This window comes from Sander vitreus, chromosome 18 (genome assembly GCF_031162955.1).
Source record: "Sander vitreus isolate 19-12246 chromosome 18, sanVit1, whole genome shotgun sequence".
Lineage (NCBI taxonomy): Eukaryota > Metazoa > Chordata > Actinopteri > Perciformes > Percidae > Sander > Sander vitreus.
Window position 1 is genome coordinate 12,798,048 of NC_135872.1, and position 26,559 is coordinate 12,824,606.

General features: G+C 41.0%; 1 protein-coding gene across 6 annotated transcripts in view; it reads left to right on the top strand.

Moving 5' to 3' along the window:
• The window catches only part of utrn (utrophin), a 190,892-nt gene that overhangs the window by 140,495 nt on the left and 23,838 nt on the right, over positions 1-26,559 (top strand). For all 6 annotated transcript variants that reach the window (XM_078274047.1, XM_078274048.1, XM_078274046.1 and 3 more), the window contains 8 exons: positions 6,188-6,249; positions 7,103-7,177; positions 10,247-10,448; positions 10,660-10,745; positions 12,151-12,308; positions 16,273-16,439; positions 18,877-18,988; positions 22,763-22,899. In XM_078274047.1, the coding sequence (XP_078130173.1) occupies positions 6,188-6,249; positions 7,103-7,177; positions 10,247-10,448; positions 10,660-10,745; positions 12,151-12,308; positions 16,273-16,439; positions 18,877-18,988; positions 22,763-22,899 (999 nt within the window). The remainder of the gene's footprint in view (positions 1-6,187; positions 6,250-7,102; positions 7,178-10,246; positions 10,449-10,659; positions 10,746-12,150; positions 12,309-16,272; positions 16,440-18,876; positions 18,989-22,762; positions 22,900-26,559) is intronic.

Genomic DNA, 26,559 nt, shown 5'->3' on the forward strand with positions numbered 1-26,559 from the left:
ACCCACTTCCTTTGATTTTTTGGTTATTTATCCCCATCTCCTTTATTGATGGTTTTACATTTGTTTCGTGTGTGACCCCTTAACACAAAGCATTGTCTATTTGTTGTCATAGGGTGCATGTCTGTGAGGTGTGAGTACTTGAATTGAAGAGTGATTTTCTTGTCTCAGATTGTTTTGACAAATTGTTAGAGGTCAAACTATGAAGTGTTAATGAAAGCAAAAGTTAGAGAAAAGTCTGAAAAATGAATAAAGTATGTGTAGCAGAATTTAGTCTTTTTCCTTACCCCGGGTACATATCTTTTGACCCCTTGGATTTTGTGATCACTGTTAGTGTCTCGATCCCCAGGTTGGGAACCACTATCCTAGAACTGTTACCTGTAGATTATGCAAGTTTGTAAAAATATCAGCAAAAGACTTTCCTGATTGAATATGCCTCATGAGGCCAGGACCTCTTGGCCACGCAAGTTAATGCAATCAAGCCAAAATATACTGAATTTAATCTTTTGATGACTTTAACTGGCATCTTGGAGGGAAAATGTTAAAAAAACGTTAAATCCTTCTCAGTGTAGACTGAAATGTGGGCAGTATCATGCAGATGGAGTCGATATTTTTTATTTTATTTTGCATTTCAAAAATTGTTATAGTTTACTGTGAAATAGCCCATTATCTCAAACATGTTTGTGTGGAATCTAATACTTTTTAACCTTTTTACATTAAAGCTCCCAATTGCAAGCTACTTTCTGCCCATTTGCTCCTGTGTGTATTTTAAAATTCAAGCCGTTTCACCTGCACATTTCTCATTCAGTCCAGCATTTGTACCTCCGTTTGAATAGATAACACCCAACTAAATCCCAGGGGCAGCTTCCAACACTGTTCTTTTAGTGACTATAACAACTTTAGCTCAACGTCAATTTTTCTTGCCAAATCAGGCCAAACAGCAGGTTTCTAATAAAACAGGTAGAGAAAAGATTTCAAGACAGCTTCTCTACCGTTCAGGAAGTGTCGGTTCTGAAAGTTTATAGGACCACATTATTCAGAAATCATGTAACTGTATGTCAGTAAACTGCTGACTAACTAAACCTGAAGTCATCCTTGTTTTAGAAAAAAGCTTTGGGTAGCAGTTTCAGCTATCACTTGTCAGTCCTGCTTTCTTTGTTTCTTTCTGTGGTTTCTGTTGGGATTTAGGGATTTGTGATTAAGGATGATAAAACTGGTGTAATTTATAAGGCTGCACCCTTAAATCGCCTTGTGCCCAGAGTCTAAATGTCACCGTCTCAGTTAAATTGTCAACTAGCCATTTTTTCTAAAAACTCCCCTTGTGCCATTGTGTTGTGTTGAGTTGAATGTTGTTATGTCTTATTATTTTTGCTGTTTTTCTTTCTGTGATGTATTGAATGTTGTTTTGTTTGGTGGTTGTATGGTATAGCTGCACAAGTTTTGGGTGGACTCCAGGAAGAATAGCTGTGGCTATGGAGATCCCAATAAATCAAATCAAATTGTCCATAGAACAACCCAAAATAAAAAGCTTCAGCCACAGACTTGTCTCAGTGATAGGAAAAACGTCTCCAAAAAGTTTTAATACAAAGCATTTATGTTTAGTATTGTCAAAACTTAAATTGGTAACGTTATATTATTATCTGTTAGTGTACAGTTGAGACTGTTTTCGAAGACTCTTGCTTGGTGGTGCATTTACGTGCTTCTGAACAGCTAATAAAACATGAATCAATCATAAAACCAGCAATTTAAAACCGTTGATTCAGTTCATTGAATCATTGAAAATCATGAGTTGAGTTCATTTAGAATGAGTTCAAGACTAAATGTTTTCTGACAGCCTATAAAGACACAGACAGAGATGGAGAAAAAAGGGATTTAGACAATGCGAGAGGGGGAGGGACACCTGCGCTGTGTTTGGGCCTGCAGCTTGGCACTAGAGGGGGATCAGAAATGAAAGCCAGAGACGAGCAACAACTTGGAGGACAGGCTTATAACTTTAAAGTCAACAACAGCCTGTGATCACAGATGTGCCCAGCCAATGAACCTGCATCCACCCACTCGCTCAAATAAAACACATGTGCACAAGGGCATTCGCACAAAACAATACACACACACACACACACACACACACACACACACACACCCGTGCATTTAGACACACATATAGAGATACACATCCTTTCACTGGCAAGGAAACGCTCACACACACCCAAAGATGCATATGAACTCCAACTGGAACCAAACTCAAACTCGCTAACCAAACACACACACACACACACACACACACACACACACACACACACACACACACTGTTCTGAGCACACACCATATGTTCAGTCGATGCCTTTAGGTTGGTTGGACCAGGTTTTTCCTCTCCATGGAGGCTTTCACATTAAATTGCCTTTCAGGAACAGGAAGAAGACAATCAATCCTCCTTCAAATTTTCCCTCAGTGTGTGGCTTTTCATTCTCATTTCATTTTAAAATGAAGCTAGTCTGCTGTGCTATACACTGCCCTCGCTACGATCCTCTCTCACACACAACTATACATGCAGACTGGTGCACACTCATGCAAACCCACTTAATTTGCAACTTGAAAACTGAACTCTAAATCCATCTCCAGAACTAATCATAGGTTGCTTTCAGCTTTCAGTGACATCCTTGGGACACCCGTCTTGACACATTCATTTCCCCAAGCCCCTCTTTGCCTCCTCTACCATCTCCTCTCATACTCTGCCTCTTTTCTTTGGGCTGACAATGGGCCCCTGATTAAAACCGCGCCTTGTCCACCCCCTGTAGTGATGAGTTTGGATGACATACTGGGGTGGAAAATCAAATGGCTTCATGCAAGTTCTGTGCCTACCATCTCATGCTGGCAAACTCACATGCTGTCCCATTTCACCCATTCTGACACTTCTGGGGAGGGCTCACATGCCTTGTAGGCTTTTTGAGGGGAAATATAGCAAGACTACATCTCTGCAAAGATTAGAGAAAGTCTCCTTTGAGTTCCAGGGCTTTTCTGGATGTACTGTCTGTCTGTGTTTTTCTCAGAAAATATTTGGTGGGGTTGGTTGGACCTAACGGAACAGACAGCCTTTACATACACATGAGTGGACTTTATGCATCCCTTTCTCAGAGTGTTGTGTAGGACGAAGAATGGTTTTAAGAAGAATCCAAAGCAGTTTGAACTGTATTTCAAAAGCAGAATACTGATTAAGAGTAAAAAAGAGGCAGGGGAGGAGACGTGAAACCAGAGAAAGACAGAGGCTGTCAGTTGGTGAATGCAGGCTCTTCTCAGCTGTCACCAAAAAAGAAAAGTTCCTTAAATCTTCCTGTTGCTTACTCATATATTTGACTAATTATGTCCCTTAGGACATATTGATTGTCATGATTATTGATGGCACACTCTCAGTGTGTGACAGCTGTGCAGAAGAAGTTGCAGCCAACAGTTTGATGGGATACTTCTACCCCTTGTACTATAGGGCATTGACGTTTTCTGATCTTTTAATGTACCTTTTGTAGGAAAGACAGAAAGACAGGCATAGTCACTATTTGTGGGAAAATTGTGGTTATGGTTAATTATGGAGCAGAAGAGAAGAAGTGAATAATTAGCAAAACCACTTTAACCTTCTGTTGGACTTTGTGGCATGTACATGTAAACGGCAACGCTACACTGAATACGTCAAAGGAAATAGCAATTATTTTTGATAAGATTAATTGTTATCGTGGTGATCTGTTAGTCTGAGAGAGTCAGACAGTGCACTGCCAGATGTTTTCAGCTTCCCAACATTGCTCGCTTGTGAGAGAGAAATTTCATAAAAACATATTGTAGAAAGTTATTTTTTTCCCCCTCACAGTACCCTAGTGACTACATAAATGTTATCCTTTCTCCGCCTGCTGCAGTGTCCCCTTCTGTGACCTCATTTGATTTGTTGACGCTTACTCTGGGATATCATTTAATGATGTTTATGAAGGCAAATGCCACAGGAAGTACACAAGACCCAAGCAGCTTCATCCCCAGATGCCCTCGCTCGCAGTTAGCCAGCTCCTGAAGTATCAGGAAAACCGCCGTTTCTGATCAGCAGTCCAAAACAATTGAATTATTCAAGTTACAATCATATAAAACAGAGAAAAGCAGTTATTTTGTTATGCTCAACCAATCAAATAATGTCCCTTGATTTAGGAGGTTTTATAGGGTGCTTTCACACCTTACCTCAAGTAATTCTAGTGAGTTTACTTGTTTGGTTTTGGTTCATTCAGGCTGGTATTAAAAGCTGTCAATCACACAACTAAACTGGGACTGCTTGAAAACGTGGGTCTCAGTCCGCTCCCAATTGATCTCTGGTGCCTTTTAAATTTGGGGTGTAAAAGCAAAACGGTCCCTACACGTGATCTGTTCATTTGTAAAAAGCCAGTGTTAACACAAACCAAATTTACGGGTGTGAAAGCAACCTTAGATTGAGATGGCCTCATTCTGGGGTTGTGGTTCACCGAGGATGTACTGCTGTAAACCCCAAGAAGCTTTCACATATCTGCCCAAAAATCTCTGTTTTTGTCCCCTGCTCTTTAATATTCTCTGATTCCTCTCCTCTCGCCTGTGAATGTTTCCCGCCGTGTTATCTAAACTGTAGCAGCTTTGTAGTAAACGTGTCAACAGTTATGTTTTTTCCTCCTCCTACAGGACAACAGAAAGATTGCTTAGGCATTACAAAGGGAATGCATTGAAGGGAAAGTGTTGAGTACAGTTGAACCTGACAACTCAGTCGTCCTCATTATGGCATTCATGAGTTATGAGTGATGGAAATGTGTGTGTACATAAATATGATACAGATTTGTGTAGTGAGTGGAATGTGTGTCCCATCCCATTATTGTACCAGTTCTATTCATCTCTGATGATCTACACTTCAATGACACAAATGTTTATGGTAATAGCTGTCAGCCAGTTGTGGCCTGGATATCCAACATTCTAAATCCTTGTTGTGTGTTTGTGTGCAGCAAATAACAGTAAATCCCCTGACTTGGATTCATTGAAACCATCATTCAGGCAAGCTCTTTGTAATGTAAAACACGAGCCTGTCCTCAGCACTGAAAGACCCAGGCATTAGCAATGCCCATGCAGGTGTGAAAGGGTTCAGTCTGTATGGCCATTGAATAGCGATGAACGTCTGTGTACGAGGAGGGCTTCTGTCGGCCACCTCAGTTCACTGTCAGCACTACACTTCACTTCCTGCTGCCTGTCAGTGGAGAGTGAGCCATCACAGAAACCACAAGAGAGCCTCTGCATTCAAAAACACTTTTATTTAAAAAAAAAAAAAATAAATAAAAAAAAAACATCTTCCAGAAATCTTCTCAAACATTCCACGCAGATCTGAGTGCGGCCTCTGACAGCCAGATGCCTTCTTGAAATACACTCGCAACCACATCACGGCCAGCAAAGCTCAAATAGATGCACTGATTGGCAGCCGCAGCTTGAGAAAAGTCTGACTCTTTGCTGTCCTGTGTGTGAAGGCAACCATGTTTGATCAGTTGTAGCATGGTGTTACTTTATTTATTTTTATAGCGTTGGTTTTTCAGTAGATTTGGTTTGTTCATGTTTTCTGTGTGTTTGTCTGTGAGGCTTCTGTCAAATGCAGAAATGTAAACAGGGAGTGGAGACTAGGTCCCCATATATTTATGTCCCATGGTGTTTGAAAAGACAGATTCTGTGGTGATGAGAGGGATTCAGAGTATGTGTAATCTTTGCTTGGTTTGTGTGTGTGTGTGTGTGTGTGTGTGTGTCTCTGTTTCATTCAGAGGGCATTTTTGCTTTGTGTGTTATTTATGATTTATGGCGGAATCTGTAGCCTCTGTCCTAAATTTGTGCGCGATGACAATAGAGTTTGACAATGTTTGCACACATCAAGCGATGGTGATCATAGTGATGTTAGCTTGTGTGTAATTTCAAGTGTGTGTTCATTTGGCTAGGTTTTTGTGGCGTGGTATTTTGTATGTATGTTTTTGTGTACCTTAGGTTTCAAAGTAGATTTGTCTGTAATTTTTTCTTCTTTTGTGATAAGTCTTGAACGTGTGTGTGTGTGTGTGTGTGTGTGTGTGTGTGTGTTGACGTCAGTGGCTCCTGTTCTGTTTGTGTGTCAGCTGATGTGTTTTTGTGCTTAATGGTCTAATGGTTCTCCTCTGTTGTTGTGGTTTTCAGTCACCAGACACAGACAACCTGCTGGGACCATCCAAAGATGACAGAACTCTACCAGTCACTCGGTAAGACACACACACAATCACTGTGTCTTCAAGTCCTGAAATAAGTTTGACCCAAATTCTTGTTAAAGGGTCAGTTTAAGCTTTAAAGCATTTTCTCAGTTACCTCTATTGATACCGTATCAGGCCAATCAGATAGTTTGGCCATGTTTTAAGATATTGCACATACCGTCATTAAGCTTTCCTCCACTGCGAAACAACAAAGTCATTTTAAAAAATTGAACAGCAATATTTCTGACTAGAAACTATGTTCCTGTCACTCTGGATAATCCACTGAATCTACTGTGAACTGTTTTATAGCATTTCCATTGTAAAAAAAAGTTCCAATGAAAGATTTTCACTGTGTGTTCTCGGTTTTCTTGTGAGGGGTCGACAAAATCTTGTAGACCCATTTCTCTCTTGTCTAGTTAGTTTACTCCAGTTTACATTTAATTTGATGAAAATTGCAACTTGATCTTTTCGCTCTCTCTCCTGTTCCCTGTTCATACCCATATGCACGTGTTTGTCCCAGTGGGGGGGGGGGGCTAGTATGACCGTTCTTTAATGAGCAGCCGGATAAGTAATAAGCTGTGAAACTTTGGGAGTGTTTGCTGCAGGCCAGCAGCTCAACAAATAGCACCGGCCCCCACTGAGACAGAAATTACTAACCTAATTAAGCAGTCCACATTAGCCACCGCTCTCCTCGGTCATCTCCGTAGACAATAACTAACAAAAAGTCAGTTTTCATTGAAGACAGAGGCCCTGCTTGTGTTGCCCAGTAGGCAGATTTCTGTTGCGCTTTGTTTTCTGATTTGCTGCCTCTTTTTTCTTTTTGTCCATCTACCCTTCATCTTTCTGTCTCTCTCCCTGCCTGTAGCGGACTTGAATAATGTGAGATTCTCAGCATACCGAACAGCCATGAAGATCCGCAGACTACAGAAAGCACTGTGCTGTAAGTAAGATGCACACACACTCATACACACCTTAAAACCTACAGTCGTGGTCTGCTTCCTTTGAAGTCTGGGTGCAACGAGGGGATGCAGTAATGATTTGAAGCTTTGCCAGAACTGCGCAGGAGCCAAGGATATTTTGGCTTTAAAATTACGCACACTGTGTCAGTATGCGTGTGTGTGCATGATTTTGACTATGCACAGTCACAGCTGGTGCTTGTGTTAAGCCTGTTGAGCATAGCCTCATTTTGTGTGCACAGGTGGAGTTTTTTAGGCTGTGCTTTAAAAAAAACAAAAAGAATTCTCAACACGAGAGCTGCTGTTTTGATAAAGGTGGCTATTACCTACAGTCTCAGGTGGAAATCAACCCCATCCACACACACACACACACACACACACACACACACACACACACACTCTGCAGGTGCATACAGCCTCCCCCTTTGTGAGGTTTCAACCAGCATGGCAGCAGCTACTTGTGCTCAGCACAGTGTAATAATGGTGACAAATGTTAACTATTATCCTGCTGTTGACATTATTATAGCAACACACACTGCAAGCTCACACTGCTCATTTACATCCTGCTGTTTGTAGGAAGTTTGCTCTGTGTGCATGTTTGAAACAAACAGATGATGTATACTATGCCTCATGTAGTGTGTGTGTGCAGCGTAGTCCTGTGTACCTGAATAACCGTGGGTATCAAAGTGTGTTATTGTGTTTGTTGGTTGTTAATGAGTTTGAATGATTTCAGGCGTTTTAGTTTGCTATCTCATATTGGCTCTCTGATCGCATGCGTGTGTTTGTGACAGGAATGCATTAGCCTGAGTGATTTTGACTTGGGGCACTGCAATTCAATTTCATACATTAGATTAGAACAGTCACAGCGCAAAACACGCACATACAAACACACACATGCCAGCACGTACACACAGCAGAAAGATCAGTAGTTATTAATTATTAGCCTGGATTCATGTGGAATCTTTGCTTGGAGACCTCCGGGTGTGGGTGTGGGTGTGTGTGTGTGTGTGTGTGTGTGTGTGTGTGTGTGTGTGTGTGTGTGTGTGTGTGTGTGTGTGTGAGAGAGTGTGAGAATGGCTCACACACACATGACAGGGATACTATAAAACGTCTAATTGGGTTAAGTCTGTACCAGGGGGCTGGTGAAGCACAAATGAGCTTGCGTGGCATCCGGCTAATGTGCCACGGCCTCTCATATCTCATTGCTTCATATCTGCGTGTGAAGTGAGAAAGCTAGAGAGAAGTAAAGTCGTGCTTTCTGACAGCATGGCTGCAGTGCTGTGCCAGCTCCATGTGGATACACCCCAGTAATTAGAGCTGTCTGGGGAGCAGGGGGTAACATAAGACAAGGAGCTGTGGAGGGGTTGACTAGGAGTACACAACAGGGCAAAGGAGACTTAAGTGAGGAGAAGAGGTGAGCAGGATACATGCTGCAGGAGAGGGAGTTTAAATGGTTTGTGGAAAAGGGTCAGAGGGAGAGATGCATATAGAGCAATAGAGGCTTAATGCCTCATGAAAACCTTTTGTCCATTGTTTCAATTTTAATATATCTGTAAAACATTTTTGAACCTCCTGCATTTTAGTATTTGTTTGATGGAAGTAGTGTACTGTATTCAGTACCCTGAAAATAGAAATGTAAAAAATGTTTATGTTAAGTCTAAATAAATAAAATGTTTGTGACATTTATTTAAGCAATGCTATATATCTATTAGGTATAAGGTAACAGATTTCATTTTGGTCATGCTAATGAAACACCTGAAGCAAAGAACACACTGTGTATTTGTACACTGTCCACATGTTTTGGGGTTAACTGGTTGACCTTTTCAGTAGGCTGTGATTAAAACACTAATTAAGAGTCCCATCAGGATCTGAGCTTGGCCTTAATAAGTCTGCAAATTCATGCAAAAACATAGCATCTCAAGTGCATATTTGATAATAATTCCACCAAGTTTTGAGTCAGCAGTACATTAAGACAATCTTGTTAAAGGAACAGTCCAACATTTTGGTAAATACACTTATTTGTTTTCTTGCCAACACAAAAAAATACTTAATTGCGTGACCTATAAGCAGATTTGTTACTTTTAGACAGAGCCAGGCTAGCTGTTTCCCCCAGTTTCCAGTCTTTGGGCTAACCTGAGCCAACTGATTGCTAGATCCAGTCTCAATTTAAAAACAGATGGATATAAGAGTGTTATTGATCTTCTCATCCAACTCTCAGCAAGAGTGTGAATAAGGCAATAAGCACATTTACCAAAATGCCAATCTATTCCTAAAAACTAATTTTGTCTCATCACTCCAAGGAATGTCATTATCTCGATACAAGACAGAGAATACAATAACAATGCACTAGAATAGAACACTTGAACTGTGTCCCAAATCTAATATATATACATATACATATACATATATATATATAGCCTGTCCTGCATACTGTGAGATAGCTGCACATTGCATTATGGGAGAGTGGCGTGCATAGCAGCACCCCTTCAAAAACACACACAGTGATAGCTACAGTATAGAAGTATTATTGAGATATTGATATAAATACATTTATTTTTTTTCCATCATTGAAGATGTAGCCAACAAATTAAATTAGAAGAAACCCGACTACTCTCAGTCTGACATTTTTTCCTTGTTTGTCTTTTGCTGTTCAGATTTCTCTCTCATATTAATATTTCACCACAATGATTTGTCTGTTCTCTGTCTGTACTTCCTGCAGACTCTCGCACTTAGTTGTTTTGAACTATTTTGGACAAAATATCAGTCAAGTCTGCAGTTTTTAAGTGCCTCTATGAATAGTCTGTGCCATTTTTGGCATTTTCACTGCTGAAAGCCCATTGAACAAGTTGGAGGGGTTACTAAGGGTTCTAACTCCCTCCTTTTTCCCCCCGTCCTGTCACCCCTTTTTTTTCTTTGTTTGTTCCCTCTGTTCTGTTTTAACTTTCCTCCATTCTCATCTCTTCTTCACATTCACTTTTCTCCCCATCCTCTATCCACCTATCTAACTCCTCTCATCCTGCCCACTCTTACCTCCATCTCTCTCTCTCCTACAGTGGACCTGTTAGACCTCAGTGTGGCCCAGACCACCTTTGAGCAGCACAAACTCACCAACAACAATCAGCTGCTGTCTGTCCCCGAAGTCATCAACTGCTTGACGTCCATCTACGACGGCCTGGAGCAGGAGCACAAGGACCTGGTCAACGTGCCACTCTGCGTTGACATGTGTCTCAACTGGCTGCTCAATGTTTACGACACGTACGTTTGCCATCTGTCCTCTGTTTCGGATTTAGGGCAGAGGATTATGAATGAGCTTCCTTAGTTTCCTGAATTTGTCACAGATTATGACAAAACCTGGGAATGGTGCATGTTGCCACCTGTATCCTCGCCTTTTGGGAATGTAACTGTGTGTGTGTGTGTGTGTGTGTGTGTGTGTGTGTGTGTGTGTGTGTGTGTGTGGTCTCTGCAGTGGTCGCAGTGGGAAGATCCGCGTCCTATCCATGAAGATCGGTTTGCTATCTCTCTCCAAGGGACACCTGGAGGAGAAATACAAATGTAAGTGCCAAGATATCTACTGATGTACACATGCACTTAAACGCACCGCTGTCCCCCCCCTCTACAGGCCAGTCTGCAGCGAGTCCATCCCAAACTGCTCCAGCATGGCTGTAATCCCAGCAGTATTAATCAAACTCACAGAAAGAGAGAGATAGAGAGGAGCTGGAGAATGGGTTGTCTAATAGCAGGAGAGACCTCCTACGCGTTTATTTTATTTTCTGTTCTGATTTATTTTTGGGGATTAGCGAGCGTGAATATAGGCTTGCTGCACTTGGAGGAGACTGTCATTTTGGCTTCCTGCTCTTTGTTTCTGCTGCTTTATCTCTCTGTCTATCTTCCTCTGCTGTCACTGCTCACACCACTGTTCATCCATCCAACAGTGCCACTTTGTCTTCTGTCTGTATCTTACTTACTCCTACGTCCCTTCTTTTCCTCATCCTCCTTCTCCTCTTCTTCTTCCTCCCCTTTCTTTTTCCGTAGAATCCCTGAGCCTATTCGTTCCACTGGCAGTTTCTATTAGCCTGAGAAGGGAATCAAGTATGCTTGATTGCGTTCCTCCTTTCCTCCTTTACTCTTTTAGAGTCTCATTGGCTGTCAGTTCCATGCACATGCACATGCACACACACACACACACACACACACACACACACACACACACACACACACACACACACACCCCTAAACAGGCGTGTTACCATTCAACACTTTTTTTGTGACTGTTGCACATGTCAAATGGAATCTTGTTGCAGAAAGTAGTGAGTTGGAGATGTGGGTGTTCAGTCAGAGGACACACACACACACGCACGCACGCACGCACGCACACACACACACACGCACATACTTAACAGGAGCTGGCATCAGGGCCAGGCCTCACACAGAGATCAAAGTCATCCCTTCATGCCCTTCGTCTCTCCCTCTCCTCTTTCTCCGGATTACCCTATCTGCTCTCTTTGCTCAGTTTGTGCACGAGCTCTGGAGATGTTCTATAACTTCATCTAAAATATAACGTGTTAGCTGGCCGAGCCTGCGTGTCACTGGGCAGGAATCCATATCCAGCACAGCTCTGTCAATCTCTGGGAGAATGTGGCGAAGAGTTGGAGGCTTGGAGAGTGAGATTAGAGGAGAAAAAGCCTGGCATGTAAGAAGTAAGACAGAAAGATTAAAAATGCATAATTTCCCTGATTTCTTCTGTGTCCTCCCTACCACCTCCCACCTACATATACACACACTAACACCTTCCCTACCACTACGTGCTATACCGTCACACTTTCTCCCTCTACATCTATTTATACCTATATTTTTCATTTTAAATATCACCCACATGCTTTGACTCTTTCTTACTCCCTCTTTCTCTTTTTATCTCTTTCTCCCTCATCCACCTCCACCCTGTCTCCCCCCTGCTCAGACCTCTTCAGCCAGGTAGCGTCAGCAGGTGACACATGTGACCAGAGGCAGCTTGGTCTGCTGCTACATGAAGCCATCCAGGTCCCGAGGCAGCTAGGGGAGGTGGCCGCCTTCGGAGGCTCCAACATCGAACCCAGTGTCCGCAGCTGCTTCCAGCACGTATGTTCACACACAGACACACGCAATGTAGATGTGCACTGAATGCATAGATGTCAGTCCGTTAGATTATAGGCATGGGGAAGAAATCTTAAAATGCTAATTGTATAAAGAAATGGATGCATGCATAAGAACGCACAAATACATTTTTACTTTCATTATAAAGTCATCATTTTTTTATCTATTATCAGTATAAAACAGTCCATGGCACATTTATATATACGTATACACTATATTACATAACTCAAAAATAAGAAGGACAAATCTCTCACCGCATGGACAAAGTGAATCAATTTGCAATGTAAAACTAAAATAGATTATTCAAATAGTTTATTGACAATACAAAAACTACATGGATAATTAATTAATAATTTGAATACTTTTTTGAGCGAAATGCCAAAATAAATACTACTACCAGCCTCACAACTGTGAATATTTTTTGGTTTTCTTCACCCTCTATAGGAGTACAACTGAGTACAGTACATTGGGATTTTGGGAGTGTTGGTTGCACAACGCACAATTTTATGACATTTTATAGACCAAACTTCTCAATCAAGAAAATAATTAGCAGGTTAATCGCTAATGAAAATAGTAGCTGCAACCCTAACGCAGCCCAAGGCTAGTTAAGGTTAGGGCTTGCATAGTTGGCTCGAGCCAGAACTAAACAAACTAAACTAAAACAACTCTTCTCAAAATGGCCTACAGATTTCCATAATATCTCAAAAAACTACATTTTCAGGGGACATTCAGGTGTTGTTAGTCCTGCAGTCAGGAACACCCTCTCCAGGCACAGAGTTCACCACTTTGTATCTGCTACAAATAGCTGAAAGAGATTTGTAAAACAAAAAAGAAAAAAAAAAATATTATATTTCACTTTTATCCAAAGAAGATTTCATGCATGGACTCCTTCTTGTCACACTCTCTGAGCCAGTTTGTGACATGAATCAACACCTGTCTGATACAATGTTCATAAAGCTGAACATTTTGAGATTCAAAAAGATGGAATTTATTGTTGGGCTGTTGTAACAATGCAGAAACTCTGCCAACGTTTCTGCATTGGCTTCTAAATTACCCCATGGCTTTGTCTAGCTTCATGTAAATGTAAAGGTTTTAGAGTCACAGTAACCAAAGGTACTGTAGGTCAAAGTGGTCAGTATGTTTCAAGTTACATTATTGATAATAGTTTTTGGCAGGTAATCAGTACTGTAAAAGATTAAGTTTCGGTGCATCTTCCCAAAGCAGAAGTCATTAAGCACCTCAGTCTCCTCTGTCTCCCCCAGCCACCTAACACCTGCCTCTCTCAATCCTGTAAAAGTGCTTCAATATTTAGGCTCTGCTGACCAACCATGAAGCCTCAAATGGCCTCCAGTCTTCTGCTGGCTGTCCTCTAGTGTTTTACCGCGGCCAGCTAACCAATTTCCCCGGCTTTATCTCTGGACGTTACTGGCATTTAATGATGTCTTCATCCCCTAGGATCACGGTTTCATTTTTCACACTTTCTCCCCTGGCTCATGCTTCGGCAGTCATAAATGGGATCCAAACATTAAAATTAGGAAGCTATAAATTTCACTGATCTCCTGTGCTGTGCCTCTCAAAATAGCAGTGATGCAGTTTTAAGCCTAATCTCGCTCTCCTTTTTTCTTCTCAAAGTAATGATAAAAGCCAAACACCTTGCCTATTAATACACACATGCAAACGGAGAGGTCAGCATGCACGCAAGTACATGTACTAATTGCTCACCGACTTGATCATGAATTGCTGTGCCAGCTGTAGTCCAGTTGCTCATTAATCATTCAATCATCAAATCAACTTGGCGGGTAGAAACCACACACACACACACACACACACACACACACACACACACACACACACACACACACACACACACACACATACACACACATACATACACATACATACACATGCATACATACACATGCACACACACACATACATACACACACATGCACACACACATATAAACACACACACACACACACACACACACACACACACACACACACACAAACTCTCTCATATACACAAACACAAGCAAAGTGCTGTGCCACTTGTGTGTCAGTCTGCCCTGCCAGTGACACTGCAGTCAACCAGTCCATTTAGTTTAATGGGCCTGTGATGAACGAGTAGCACCGCCATAAATATGGCCTCTTTAACTGTTCCTTTGTCACTCTCCTTCATTTATCCATCCATCCCCCTATCTAGCCATACTTTCAGCCATCTCTCCTCTGCAGTAATTAATCTGTAAGTGCTATAATTCTGCCGTTAGATGGCACGTAGGAGGGATGGGAGGCGAAGATGCGTATGGGGAAAAGAGAGACAGAGAGGTACTCTGATTGTTCAGGGGAAGGTCAAATGTAAGAGTGAAGGATGTCATCAGGGTGGAAGTGTCATTGGCAGTGTTCTCATTTGTCAACTAGTAACTCACAGAAGCCTCCTTACTGTATGCCCTTCAACCCATCTAAAAGAATCACACTTAACATTTTATGGTTTACAGGTTTTTAAAATGGACATATAATTTACTGAACATTAAAAATAATCAATGATTGATCAACTGAAATGCATATACCCAGGTGATCTTCAGGGCTGGGTATCATTTCAGTTTCAGAATCAATACCAAAACAATACTCTCTTTGATAGGAATATAAACATGTTTTTCTACAATTTAACTAAAACTTCTCAGGAGTTTGACATTGTTTAAACACTGGCGCTGTACAAGAACTTTGAAATACAGTCAACAGTTGGCAAATTTCAGATGAGAAACTTTTCATGAGTAAAGAAGACAAACAAATCTGAGTAAATATTTGGTACTTGACCTTTTTTGATATTCGGTGCTATGCACACATTCACCCTTATCACACACCAAAGCTTACTGGTGAAATTTAATTTTTAAAAACAACTGCAAATATTAATTATAAAAGCCAATTCCTGATTCCAATTTTAAGGTTTGAATGCGCCTCTATTTAGTTTGTTTTGGAGCATGAATTTATTTTCAGGGGGATATGCTAATCAAATTGAGACACTTACAGTCTAGCACACTATAAGCCTTGGGAAGGGATCAGGGAACACCCACACATACACACACACACTTACTCTATTTCTTTTGATTATTCTCTCCTATTTCAAATGTATTCAGCCCTTTGCTGCATTCACTGCGCTTTTTCTGTGAAGGGATGATGGAAAGGTCGTCTTGGATTTGTTTAGCGGTAACAACAGCTACGTCAAAGCTTCTCCCCCTGTGTTGGCTTTTCCAATGGGCTCATTATGATCTGCAGTCGAACAAATATTCTCCTGAAAGATAATTTGTAGATGTTTTGTTTGTGTCTGTAAAGTTTCTTCGTGTTGACAAGTTGGTTTTTGAATTGTTGGAAAGTGGACACTTGATTTTTAGCTAGTTGTTCTTGGAGAAGCCAAGTTTCACATTCAGAGTATGTAAAACAATAGACAAATACAGGTTACATAAACAATTACACCTCCAAACGTTTAGAGCAGCAGATAAGAGTAGGAGTTTGGTGGTGTTTTTCATAGCTACTTGCACAGAGCATTATGGCTGTTAGCTAACAGCAAAGCTATGGGTGTGTAGGAGAAGGGCAGTGAGGGTGTTGGCATCAATCAATGTTTATTGTTAGGTTTTTCAACCAATAAACATGAATAAGGAGCTCGTAAATGTTATTTAGTCTTGGTCCACAGTTCAAGGCCGTAACGCGCCTGAGGGAATCGCCACTTTAATATGTATGGTCATCTTAAATTTGTCTGCATCTTTATTAGGCTTTCAGTAACAAGCCAAGAGTTACAGCCGGCTATTCATTTATGGGAATGATGTTCTACATGTTTCTCTATCATGCTACAAAGTGCCTTTACAGTTTGTCAGCTTTGTTGAACTTTTTTAGAAACTGTAAACTTCACATGGTTGCTTGGTTGGTCTTGGCCCTGCCTCTTTTGTTCCCAGGTGACCAATAAGGTGGAGCTGGAGCCCAGGCAGTTTGTTGATTGGATGCGTCTGGAGCCCCAGTCTATGGTTTGGCTTCCGGTCCTGCACAGAGTGGCTGCTGCAGAGACGGCGAAACATCAGGCCAAGTGTAACATCTGCAAGGAGTGTCCTATTGTTGGCTTCAGGTGAACACACACACACACACACACACACACACACACACACACACACACACACACACACACACACACACACACACACACAAACAAAATAAAGAGACAAGTCTGCAACATGTAACAGGCCTCACACACAAACAGCAAATGTGGCAGTGCTCTGTGTTGTTCTCTCCTGGTTGAGCATAAAGGGCAGATCTGCTCTGGAGGGCAGGCATTTACCTAAATGTCAACAGCTGATACACCACTGACTAAATACCATCCGGTGGTTTGCAAGGAAACGCACATACTCACAAAGACAGCAACACACTCATACACACACTGCCACATCCACAAAGTTCACAAAGAGCTGATTGGCTGGCAAACAATCCATAACGGACCACCCTGTGATACTGTGGAGGACTGACACTCACACACACACACACACACACACACACACACACACACACACACACACACACACACACGCGCGCACACCCATATACAGTAACAACAGGTAAGAAAAATGTGTGTTATGCTATAGTCAAGTTATCATAAAATGTAGTTTTTCACTGACCAGTTGTGCAGGGAAATGCTTTTTCTGTGGCTGGAGATATATGTATCACTATCCCTTCACTACTAAGTGAAGTAGGGTTGCTGGAATGTCCCCTTCAGATCCCTTGCTTTGCCAGCAGAAAGAGAAATACAGTCAGACATATGATGAAGCACACGTCTCCCAAGTTCTGTCATTGATCGATGAGAGGGAGCGATGGAGGGAGGGATAGGCAGAGAGCAAGCGAGAAAGAAAGGAAAATGCATGGCAGGCATTTTGTAGTGTTGTTTCATCCCCCCCTCCCCCCCCCCGCCCTCCTCCCCCTCCCCCCTTGCAAGTCGGTGTCGTTTTAAACTAGCATGGTACATGGGATCATCCAAGATCCTCAAACTAAATTTAAAGAATAATGTGTCAGCAGTTATGTTTACATTTGATACATTTCAACTCAAACGTCGCAATTGGTGGGATAGCTAACAAGCCACCTAGCCACATTCAATATGTACCATTTCCTGTGCATTCAAGCAAACTTGTTCTGAGCATGTGTTGCATTTGCATACTTTTAATGTTGGCCAGCAATATTTAAAACATAATGGCTGCAAAATGCCAGTGAGACAAAAGTGTGATAATTTGTAGGACTACATTGGATGTTGACCTTTATTTATTTAAAGCGGTTTTTATTGCTCTACTTTTGTTTTAATATCTTCTTGGTCATGGCATCTTATGATTCAGTGTTTTCCAGCCAGGGGTACGTGTAAACCTGTGAGTACTTCTGCAGTTGCCACGGAGTATGTGGAACAATTGTGGAGTAGCTCAACTAATTTGAAAAAAAATATTTATAATTATAAAATTGTGATTTGATTAAACATTGTTGTGTTTAGGTGGAAAATAACCATCAAAATAGAACCATCCAAATTGCTGTGATGCTGATCTTAAGTATATTTATTGTCACAATAACCAGTAAGCTACGTGCTACAATGGGCTGACTGCAAAGTACATACCTCCCACCAGTCAGTTCTAACATTATTATGTCATCATTACTATTGTTGTCCTTTCTATTGGTATTGATGCTTTCATTTTTATCCTTTATTCCTATTTAAATCACTGCTTGCATTTATTATATATTGATAATTTCTTTGTAAAGCATATGTAATGGAATCTTGAAAAGGTGCTTAATAAAAAGCACGTTTTAACAGAGAAAAGGATGTCAGCTAAGAAGACCAGACAATACAGGTTCCATCATTAACCAAAAATGGATGAACTCATTAATTAAGGGCCATCTCAGTACCTCCGGCTATGAAGGTGAATTAACGCCCCATCCTTGTACTAATATGCTGCGTGTCAGTATGTAATGGTGCATTTGACTTGGTAGTGTCGTGTGCACTGTTGCATCCTTTTGATATATGGCAGTCTCTCGTAGCTCATCAGTCAGCTAACCTTGGGAGAACTGGAGAGGAGAGAAAGATAAAAGACTAAAGCTATTATGTCTGAACGGCTCCTGTCTCAATTGAGCTGTTAAATGGCCTTCTGGCTACAGCTGCTGCTGAGGACAACATCCTGACAGTTGTTGTGTTTTGGTGAAAATCCAACTGTCTGTCACACGTCAGCATTTTGAGAAGGTTGTGTGTGTGTGTGGATGGGTGTGGGTGGGTGGGTGTGCGATTGTTAAGAGTGACAGGGGAAATCGACAGCTCTCCAGGAGTCCTCAGTATAGCCTGGAGATGAGTCATGTTGTAGGTCTACAAATGTGTGTGTACACACACACACACACACACACACACACACACACACACACACACACACACCTTGAGAACATGATGAAAGTGACATCTACACACTACTTCTCAACTCAACTTACCTCACTTTTCACCTCCCTTACTCCTCTCCTCCCCCCCCCCACCCCTCTCTCTCTCTCTCTAGGTATCGCAGTCTGAAGCATTTTAACTACGACGTGTGTCAGAGCTGCTTCTTTTCTGGGCGCACAGCCAAGGGCCACAAGCTCAACTACCCCATGGTGGAGTACTGTACACCGGTGAGGGAGCAAAACACACACACACACACACACACACACACATACATAGGCGCACACGTTGTTCAGCAGCTCATCTCAAATCTCTTTTCCAAGTGCTCACAAACTTTACTCATCCATTTAATGAAGGCAACACATTTGTACTGATTTTCAGTTTAAATCATTACCTTACGCTGAACACATGCTGTTCCAAATATTTTGTAATTCAATGAATTGTTATTTGTATTTGAAGCATGTGGACAGCTAAACTTTTCATTTGTATGTGATTGGTTAACATCTCGTTCCAAAACCATGAGCATCAATATGCTGCTATAACATTCATTTCATTTGAATGGGATCACTGTCTTGATTCAGTAGGGGTGCCTGAGGGCTCTGGCAAAAACACAGGTCTTCCTGCAGAAGAAGCTCAACGTTTGTCGCAAAGCAACGTTGACGCATCAGCCAATCAAATATGTGCAAGCGCACATTCCTAGTAGATTATTTTGTAACATGAATGCTGTTTTTTACTGTTAAATTGGCGATCATCGCAACAAAAGATAAAATGAGTTGTAAAAGCCATACATAGAGATGTGCAGCATTTTGGGAGTCTGATAAGTCTTCCAACTCAACTCAAAAATCTGTCACTCAAGCTGAATCTTCTTGATAGTATTTAATCGTTTCACCAGTACCTGATCCAGCACGCCCCCGACAAGATAGCCCCTTGCATTTTTTTTAATGCCTATTATAATAATATAGATTATAATAATGACTATTTTCGGTCTGAAAGCCCACTGAGGCCTGTCTCGCAGTCTGCGTTCCAATTTATCCTAAAGTTTGAGGTCAAGGCTCTCAGATCAAATGGAGTATGGTCAAGATATTCCAACCAAACTCAGGAAACCTTTTGGCCTTATAGTGTTGTTGTTAAGGTGTTTCATAAACAGTATTGCAAGCATAGAACAGATTTTTATCCCCTCGCTGTGATTAATGCAAGTTGACATTACTCCTGCCACTTGCCTCTACATCCTACTTCCCATGCAGTTGATTTCTCCAACTTGTTCCACAATCAACCCTCCCGACAGACCTCTGGCTTCATTTGAATTTTCATGACGAAATGGTAAAATGCTTGTGGCTCTCTGAGGTCTTTTTATAATTTCTGCTGGAAAGCAATATTTCACTTTACTACTACACAGAGAGAAGAATATTAGAAAAGGGGGAGCTAGGCAAAATTGAACATTGCCCTGTTTCTCAATTAGAATCGCACACTTGTGGGCAAACTCGTTTCAATATTGCTTAACGTCAAATTTTGAGTGACTTGAGTGGAGACATTTCTCATTTCTGTCTTTTAATTTGCTTTTTCAATTTTGCAAATGGGATAGATATTGACTCTGGGAGAGCAGCTATAGGGAGTAGTGATCATTCTTCCCCCAGTTAAGATGCCCAGCAACTGCCTGCCATGACTTTGAAAAAAACATTATTTTATATGTGCTACAGCAACCAACACTTAAAATGTTGGTTAAAGATTATTACGCAGCTATAGGGCACGTTAATCACTCAGGAGTTTAATGATCGGCAGCTTTACCGGAAAGGAAGGAATAAACAGTAACTTCAGAGCGATTCTACATTTCTTTGACTTTTTCCATATTTTTTTGTCACATCTTAAAACCAAAGTGGGTTTTATTAGGATTTTTGACAATGAGCTGCACACATCCCCTTAAAATGACTGGTACAAACCCTAAAACACAGTTAAGGTTAATCCAAATATTCAAGATATTCAATCTTCCTGAGATGTCTGTACAACTTAACCCACTCTGTGGCTAGTTCAAGTGATTTTTAAATGTGATTTAAAATTGTCTGTACCTCTGTATATATCATTATGTATCTATTAGGGACACTATAGGGATACTCTTAGTGCTGGTCGCCCAACAGTCTAAGCAGCTAAGCACGGCAGACATTGGTTAGATGAGATCATGAACATAAGAGCCATGCTGAGCTATGGGGCAGATCTTGCTAGAAGGACAATAATCACTGTGGCAGAAATCTGGTGTGTTTGGCAGAAAAGAGGCTCATGACAGCTGCTTGGAAGCTGCAAAAAGTCCAGTGACAGACTGAGAGCAAAAGACAAAGGATTTTAAGCACTGACTAAATGAATATGTGAACTTCCTAGCCATAATGTTAAGCTCTGCGTCTGCCAGAAAGCGGTCACAACTTATCACCATCACTACTTTGAAGAATGGCTGTGACAGCAGCATACTGCCTGCAGGCTTTTCAGCACCAACAAGGATAAAAGGGGCAATGAATGGAGCCAAATACCTGCACATTATTGGGGACAGCTTTCTTCGCAGTGCCAAACACCTTAGAGCGGTACAACAGCTTATATTCTGCTCGAACAATGACCTAAAGTACACAGTACAGTGAGATCAATACTGAAATGGCTGTAGAATAAAAGTAAGAAAAAACTTGACTTACATCCTTGCTGAGAAGCTGTGATATCACATGACACTTGCTGTTCATAAACACCTGTCGGAGGGAGATCAAATGAAAACTCATCTGAAGCAACTTATTGTATCATTTTGAATCCTTCAGTTCAACTTAACTTTATTCAACATCTTTGAAGTGCAAGTTTTTTTCTCTTTTTTTCATCTAAACATATCAGCATGATACATCATTATATTTACCCTTCTCCCCATACTCAAACCAAATTGTGTTTCAGTTTCATACCTTTGAAAATATCGAGTCCATATTAAATAATGATTCTACAAAAAACTGATTTTGCAGAAAGTTAAAGACTGATAGCGGCTTTTGTGTGACTCAGTGCGGCCATTTGATAAGATTTGTTCTCTCATCTTTGTCATACTGTGTACTTTATGGCCACAATATTGCTTTTTTTATTAGGTTTTCAATTTTATGGGAGTGACATTTTTATAGAGCCAATTTGATTTTTCAGTGATATTTAAGAAGCCAAATTTGGTGGTGTGTGCTGTATTGATTTCTGTAATTTAAATGTTTTTACCTTTCCTAAGTGGAGATGTTGTTTGGGTCTGACTGTGGCTGGTGTCTCTAGTGTCATTTTGTTGTCACAATCCGTCAGGGAGAATCCTGGTGGCCTTGTGGTTATGATGCACACCATGTAACTTAAACATCTCCCATTTCATTTCTCTCTCTCCCCCATTGTGTCCTGTCAATATCCACATTGTCACTATGTAATAAAGGCAAAAAGCTAAATCTTAAAAAGAAAAATAAACCTGCCTGGTGAACCACACAGAAAGGAGCTTACATAAAAACACACATAAACTTGCACAAATTATCCTTCAGCCTAGTATAATTGTTTAGTAATTGCTGTTGGTTTGCTCAAGCTACCATCTTAAATTGCATGGATTAGTCAATAAGTGAATTTAGTAGTCTGTTCATTTACGCATATCTGTCAAGTGTGTGTGTGTGTGTGTGTGTGTGTGTGTGTGGCAATGGTTGTCTGAATCCTCTGCAAAGGGATTTTCTCTCCCTCTGGTCAGACTGTTGTGTGGTAATTTGTTGAGTGCTTGCAAGGCAGAAACCACTTCTGCAGGATGAACACCTTTGCTAAGTACTGTATCTAATTAACAAAACATTCTCTTCCACACAAATGCATATGCTGCTGATGTGTGCACAAGAGACCATGGAACACACACACACCAAGAGACTGTGGAAATATACACACACACACACACACACACACACACACACACACACACACACACACACATGCACGCACTGCAATAAATAACACAAAAACTTTGTCTGTCTGTCTCTCTCATACTGAAGACGACATCCGGCGAGGACATGCGTGATTTCACCAAAGTGCTGAAAAACAAATTCCGATCGAAGAAGTACTTTGCCAAACATCCTCGGCTGGGTTACCTACCAGTCCAGACAGTTCTCGAGGGCGACAACATGGAAACGTGAGTAATACTTTAGTGTCTTTATGAAACAGAACATAGCTGCAGATGTTCAGGTCTCTGTTTTAGCTACAGAGTGAGACCTCTCACTGCTGTAACATCTTTGTTGGCAGTCGCACATGCGCAGTAGCTAGGTAAGGATCACATCATCTAGCTAGCTGTTTGTTTCTCTATGAGCTAGCATGCTAGCGGTTAGTCCCCTAGTTTCAGCTAGTGACGTAAAAAGCCCTGCAGATTTTGAACAGCTCACCCGGAGACTGAAGGCAGGACACATTCAGAAACCGGTATCTCGCTCAAAACAGCATGGATGTTTTTTTTTTCCCAAGTTTGTATGCGTGTGAAAGCACCAGAGACACAAAATAACACTCCAAATCCCAGAAAAGTGTTGTTGTTTTTTTTTAATAACATGAGCACTTTAAGGAACAGTGTGAAATACGCTATATAATCATTCATTCATCATGTCACAGTAAAAGGGACGATGTCTTTAGCTTCAGTAATGTCACGTGTTTGTGAGTGAAAAGAAATATGTTTAGTTACATGAGTGATTAAAATCAAATCCTTAAAATCTAGTGAGCTCTAGTGAGTTTTTGAAGACCACACATCCCTGACTTGCCCCTGACATATTTTTGGATGCTGTAAAGGGTGAGATATCCTGACCCTAGCTCCAAATACTTTGGATCCTACAACTTGATAGCGTCTTTTGACAGAACCTCTCTGCTCGGTAAAGCTCTAAAGTCTCTAAAACTCCACACTCTCAATTTGTAACTCTGGCTCTCATTTAAGTCAATTCAAGTCTCCAGGCCAAGATTACTCGAGGGATAACACTTGAAATATTAATTTTCTGAGACTTGACGAAGCTTCTCGAGCCACACAAATCAAAAATAGTTACCCCCATGATTTTGATGTGTAAAATAGGTGGTTCCCCTTTAATCTTAATGTCAAGTCTCTGTCATAAATATCCTCAGGTCACAAGTTATAAAAAGTCTCATGCCTGACACACACGCACACACACACACACACACACACACACACACACACACACACACACACACACACAGCTGTGCTACAGTATGTGGGGAGTGTTAATTTTCCACTCAGTTTATGTGTTTATTTACCTGTAGGACCAGTCATTACCAGGTTCCGTCGCTATACTGTAGATCTTCTGTCTGCAGCACCTGCCCGTCTGATTTATGTCGCTGCTCCTGCCAGCCGTAAATTCCCCTGGAGAGCTGTTTAACTTGGCCCACATTATGCAGATGCCCCAGGTGGGCTCCTGATCCTCCCCATCGAATTGTGTGTCTGAGTTGTGGCCCTTTGGAATACCAGGCCCGCCTGCCCTGTGTTTTCTCCCCAATTAATCTATCTATAGTCTCATTTTCTCTGCCTGTCAGACATTTCCTGCTTATGCTCTCTTATTTTTGAACAGTGTAGTTTTGCATTTCGTAAGCACCAAAAACAATGCCTCACCTGTTCATTTGCGATAGATTTTCCCCGACATCCAGTTGCACACAGTCACCGCTAAGATGGATTACACCCCCTCTTTCTTCCCTCCCATCCTTGCCCGTCCTCCCCTCACCTCACACCTCGCTCCACTCTCACTTCCCTTCCTCTCTGAAAAATGACTCCTGCTGAGATGCCTGCTTGATAAATGCCCCTAAAAGGTTGAGGAATTGTGGCGAAACGCGGGAATCTTTTCAAAATATGCAGAAAGGAAATGGATACTTAAAGAAATTTAGGACCGTTTCATCATGCCATGGTCATAATTTCCCCGCCTCTCTCTTACTGCATTAGAACTCTCCTGTGAGCTGTGGACTATCCACATGTTGCCACAGGCTTGACTACTCTAAAAACAGCTTCATGTGCAGAAATAAGCCTGAATGTTTTTTCCGCTTTTGCGCGGTTTATAAGATGTGGCTTAAACATACAATCAGTGTTAAGACATACTGGGCATGCCACATTCATTTTAAACCTATATTATCACACTTGCCATCTCCGTGTCACTAAAATGAATACTGTGACCTAAATTGGAACATGGTTCCTGCTAAATAAGCAGAATTTTACAGATTAGGTAAACATTATAACATTTGCTGCCATGTTTGTTGTAATGAAAATTTGATTTTCCCCAATTTCAACTTCAAAATATTGCATATGTAACATGTTTTATTTGTGTTCAATACAAATCGACTAAATCAGTAAATTGAAAAAAAGACTACTAACATCCTGAATATTAATTTATTAAGTTGTTCTTGCTGTGTACAATTCTGAACAATATTATGAGATTTTATTTCTTTTAAATATCCCCCCAAAACCATATCAATGCGTTGTCAGGCTCCATTGGTCATCTTAAAAAAGTGAACTAAGAAGTTGTAATTTGTTAAGTACTGTAGCAACGGAAGAGAAAATTGTCTACTGTATAATTGGCCTCACTTGCTGTCTTTCTCTTTCCCCCTTTTGTATCACCATTTCTCTTTTTTATTTCAACCCACTCTGTTTCTTTCCACCTTGAGAGAGCAACCCCCACCTACTCTCTCACCTCCCACTTGTATCTTTGCAAGGCTGTATTTCCAGACCTTGAAAATGTTATGATATATGCACAGTATTAAAGACATTTAGATATTTAGGTATTTACACTGTGTTCTGCAGTTATCTAATGGTAGGGTATTTGATGCCATCCTGTATTCCATGCAGTCGGGTCATCTCCTCCTCCTGCGCTCCGTAGCGGACAATGTGACGGTGAGACAGCGCCTATTAAACATTAATAACGGATTTTTATTAAAGATTTGAGTTGGATTTTACAAGGTGTTTATGGAACAATTATCACTCAGTACCAGCACAAATAAGACTGCTGGATTTAATCTTCATGGTAACGTGGATGATATGGAGTGAAGAAATGTGCGTGAGACATCAATACTTGAAAATATTACGAGTAATCGTTATTCCCACATTTACTTTCTGCAGTCTGACTTCAGTTCACCACCTCACCATCTGCGTCGCCAATTTCCATTGTCTCCAAAATGTGCGTACGCATGGGTCAGAGTTTGCGTGGAGGACCGCACATTCTCCCGTCAAGTTAGTTTTTTATAAATCACAACCTTTGCGTGGAAGTGGCGTACGCATTTTCAGCCCCGTTTTGTGCGTACGCCACGTTTATAAATGAGACCCCAGGTAGAGTAGACAAGTCTCTGTTGCATTAGGCCCTGCAGAGCGGTTAATGTGTTTGAACGTGGATTTGAAAATTATTGGCTAAATTTTTTTTCCGAATCCAGTTTCAAAAAAATTATTTTGTTCTGTGGCGAAAAATCAAACAAATCCTTTGTGGCAATGTGTGCATTAGCAGTCAAAACTCAGTAACAAATACATTTATGAATGAAAAAAGTGAAACAATTTTCAGTTGTTAGCAAAGTAGTTTCATTTATAATAGAATAAGTTTTAAGTTTAAATTTTTTTCTGTTTACTATATGTAGCTCAAGTAAACATACAGTACACACCACACACGCAAGCACGCACACACACGCACGCACAGACAAAAGCTGTTTCTCTTTCTAGCTCTTTAGCTGTTTTCCTGACAGGCAGGTAGAGGTGTCAACATGCACAGATGGTTTTTGTCCCTGATAGAGAAAATGGAGGAGAGGGAGAGCAGAGGGAAACAGTACTTACTGTGAC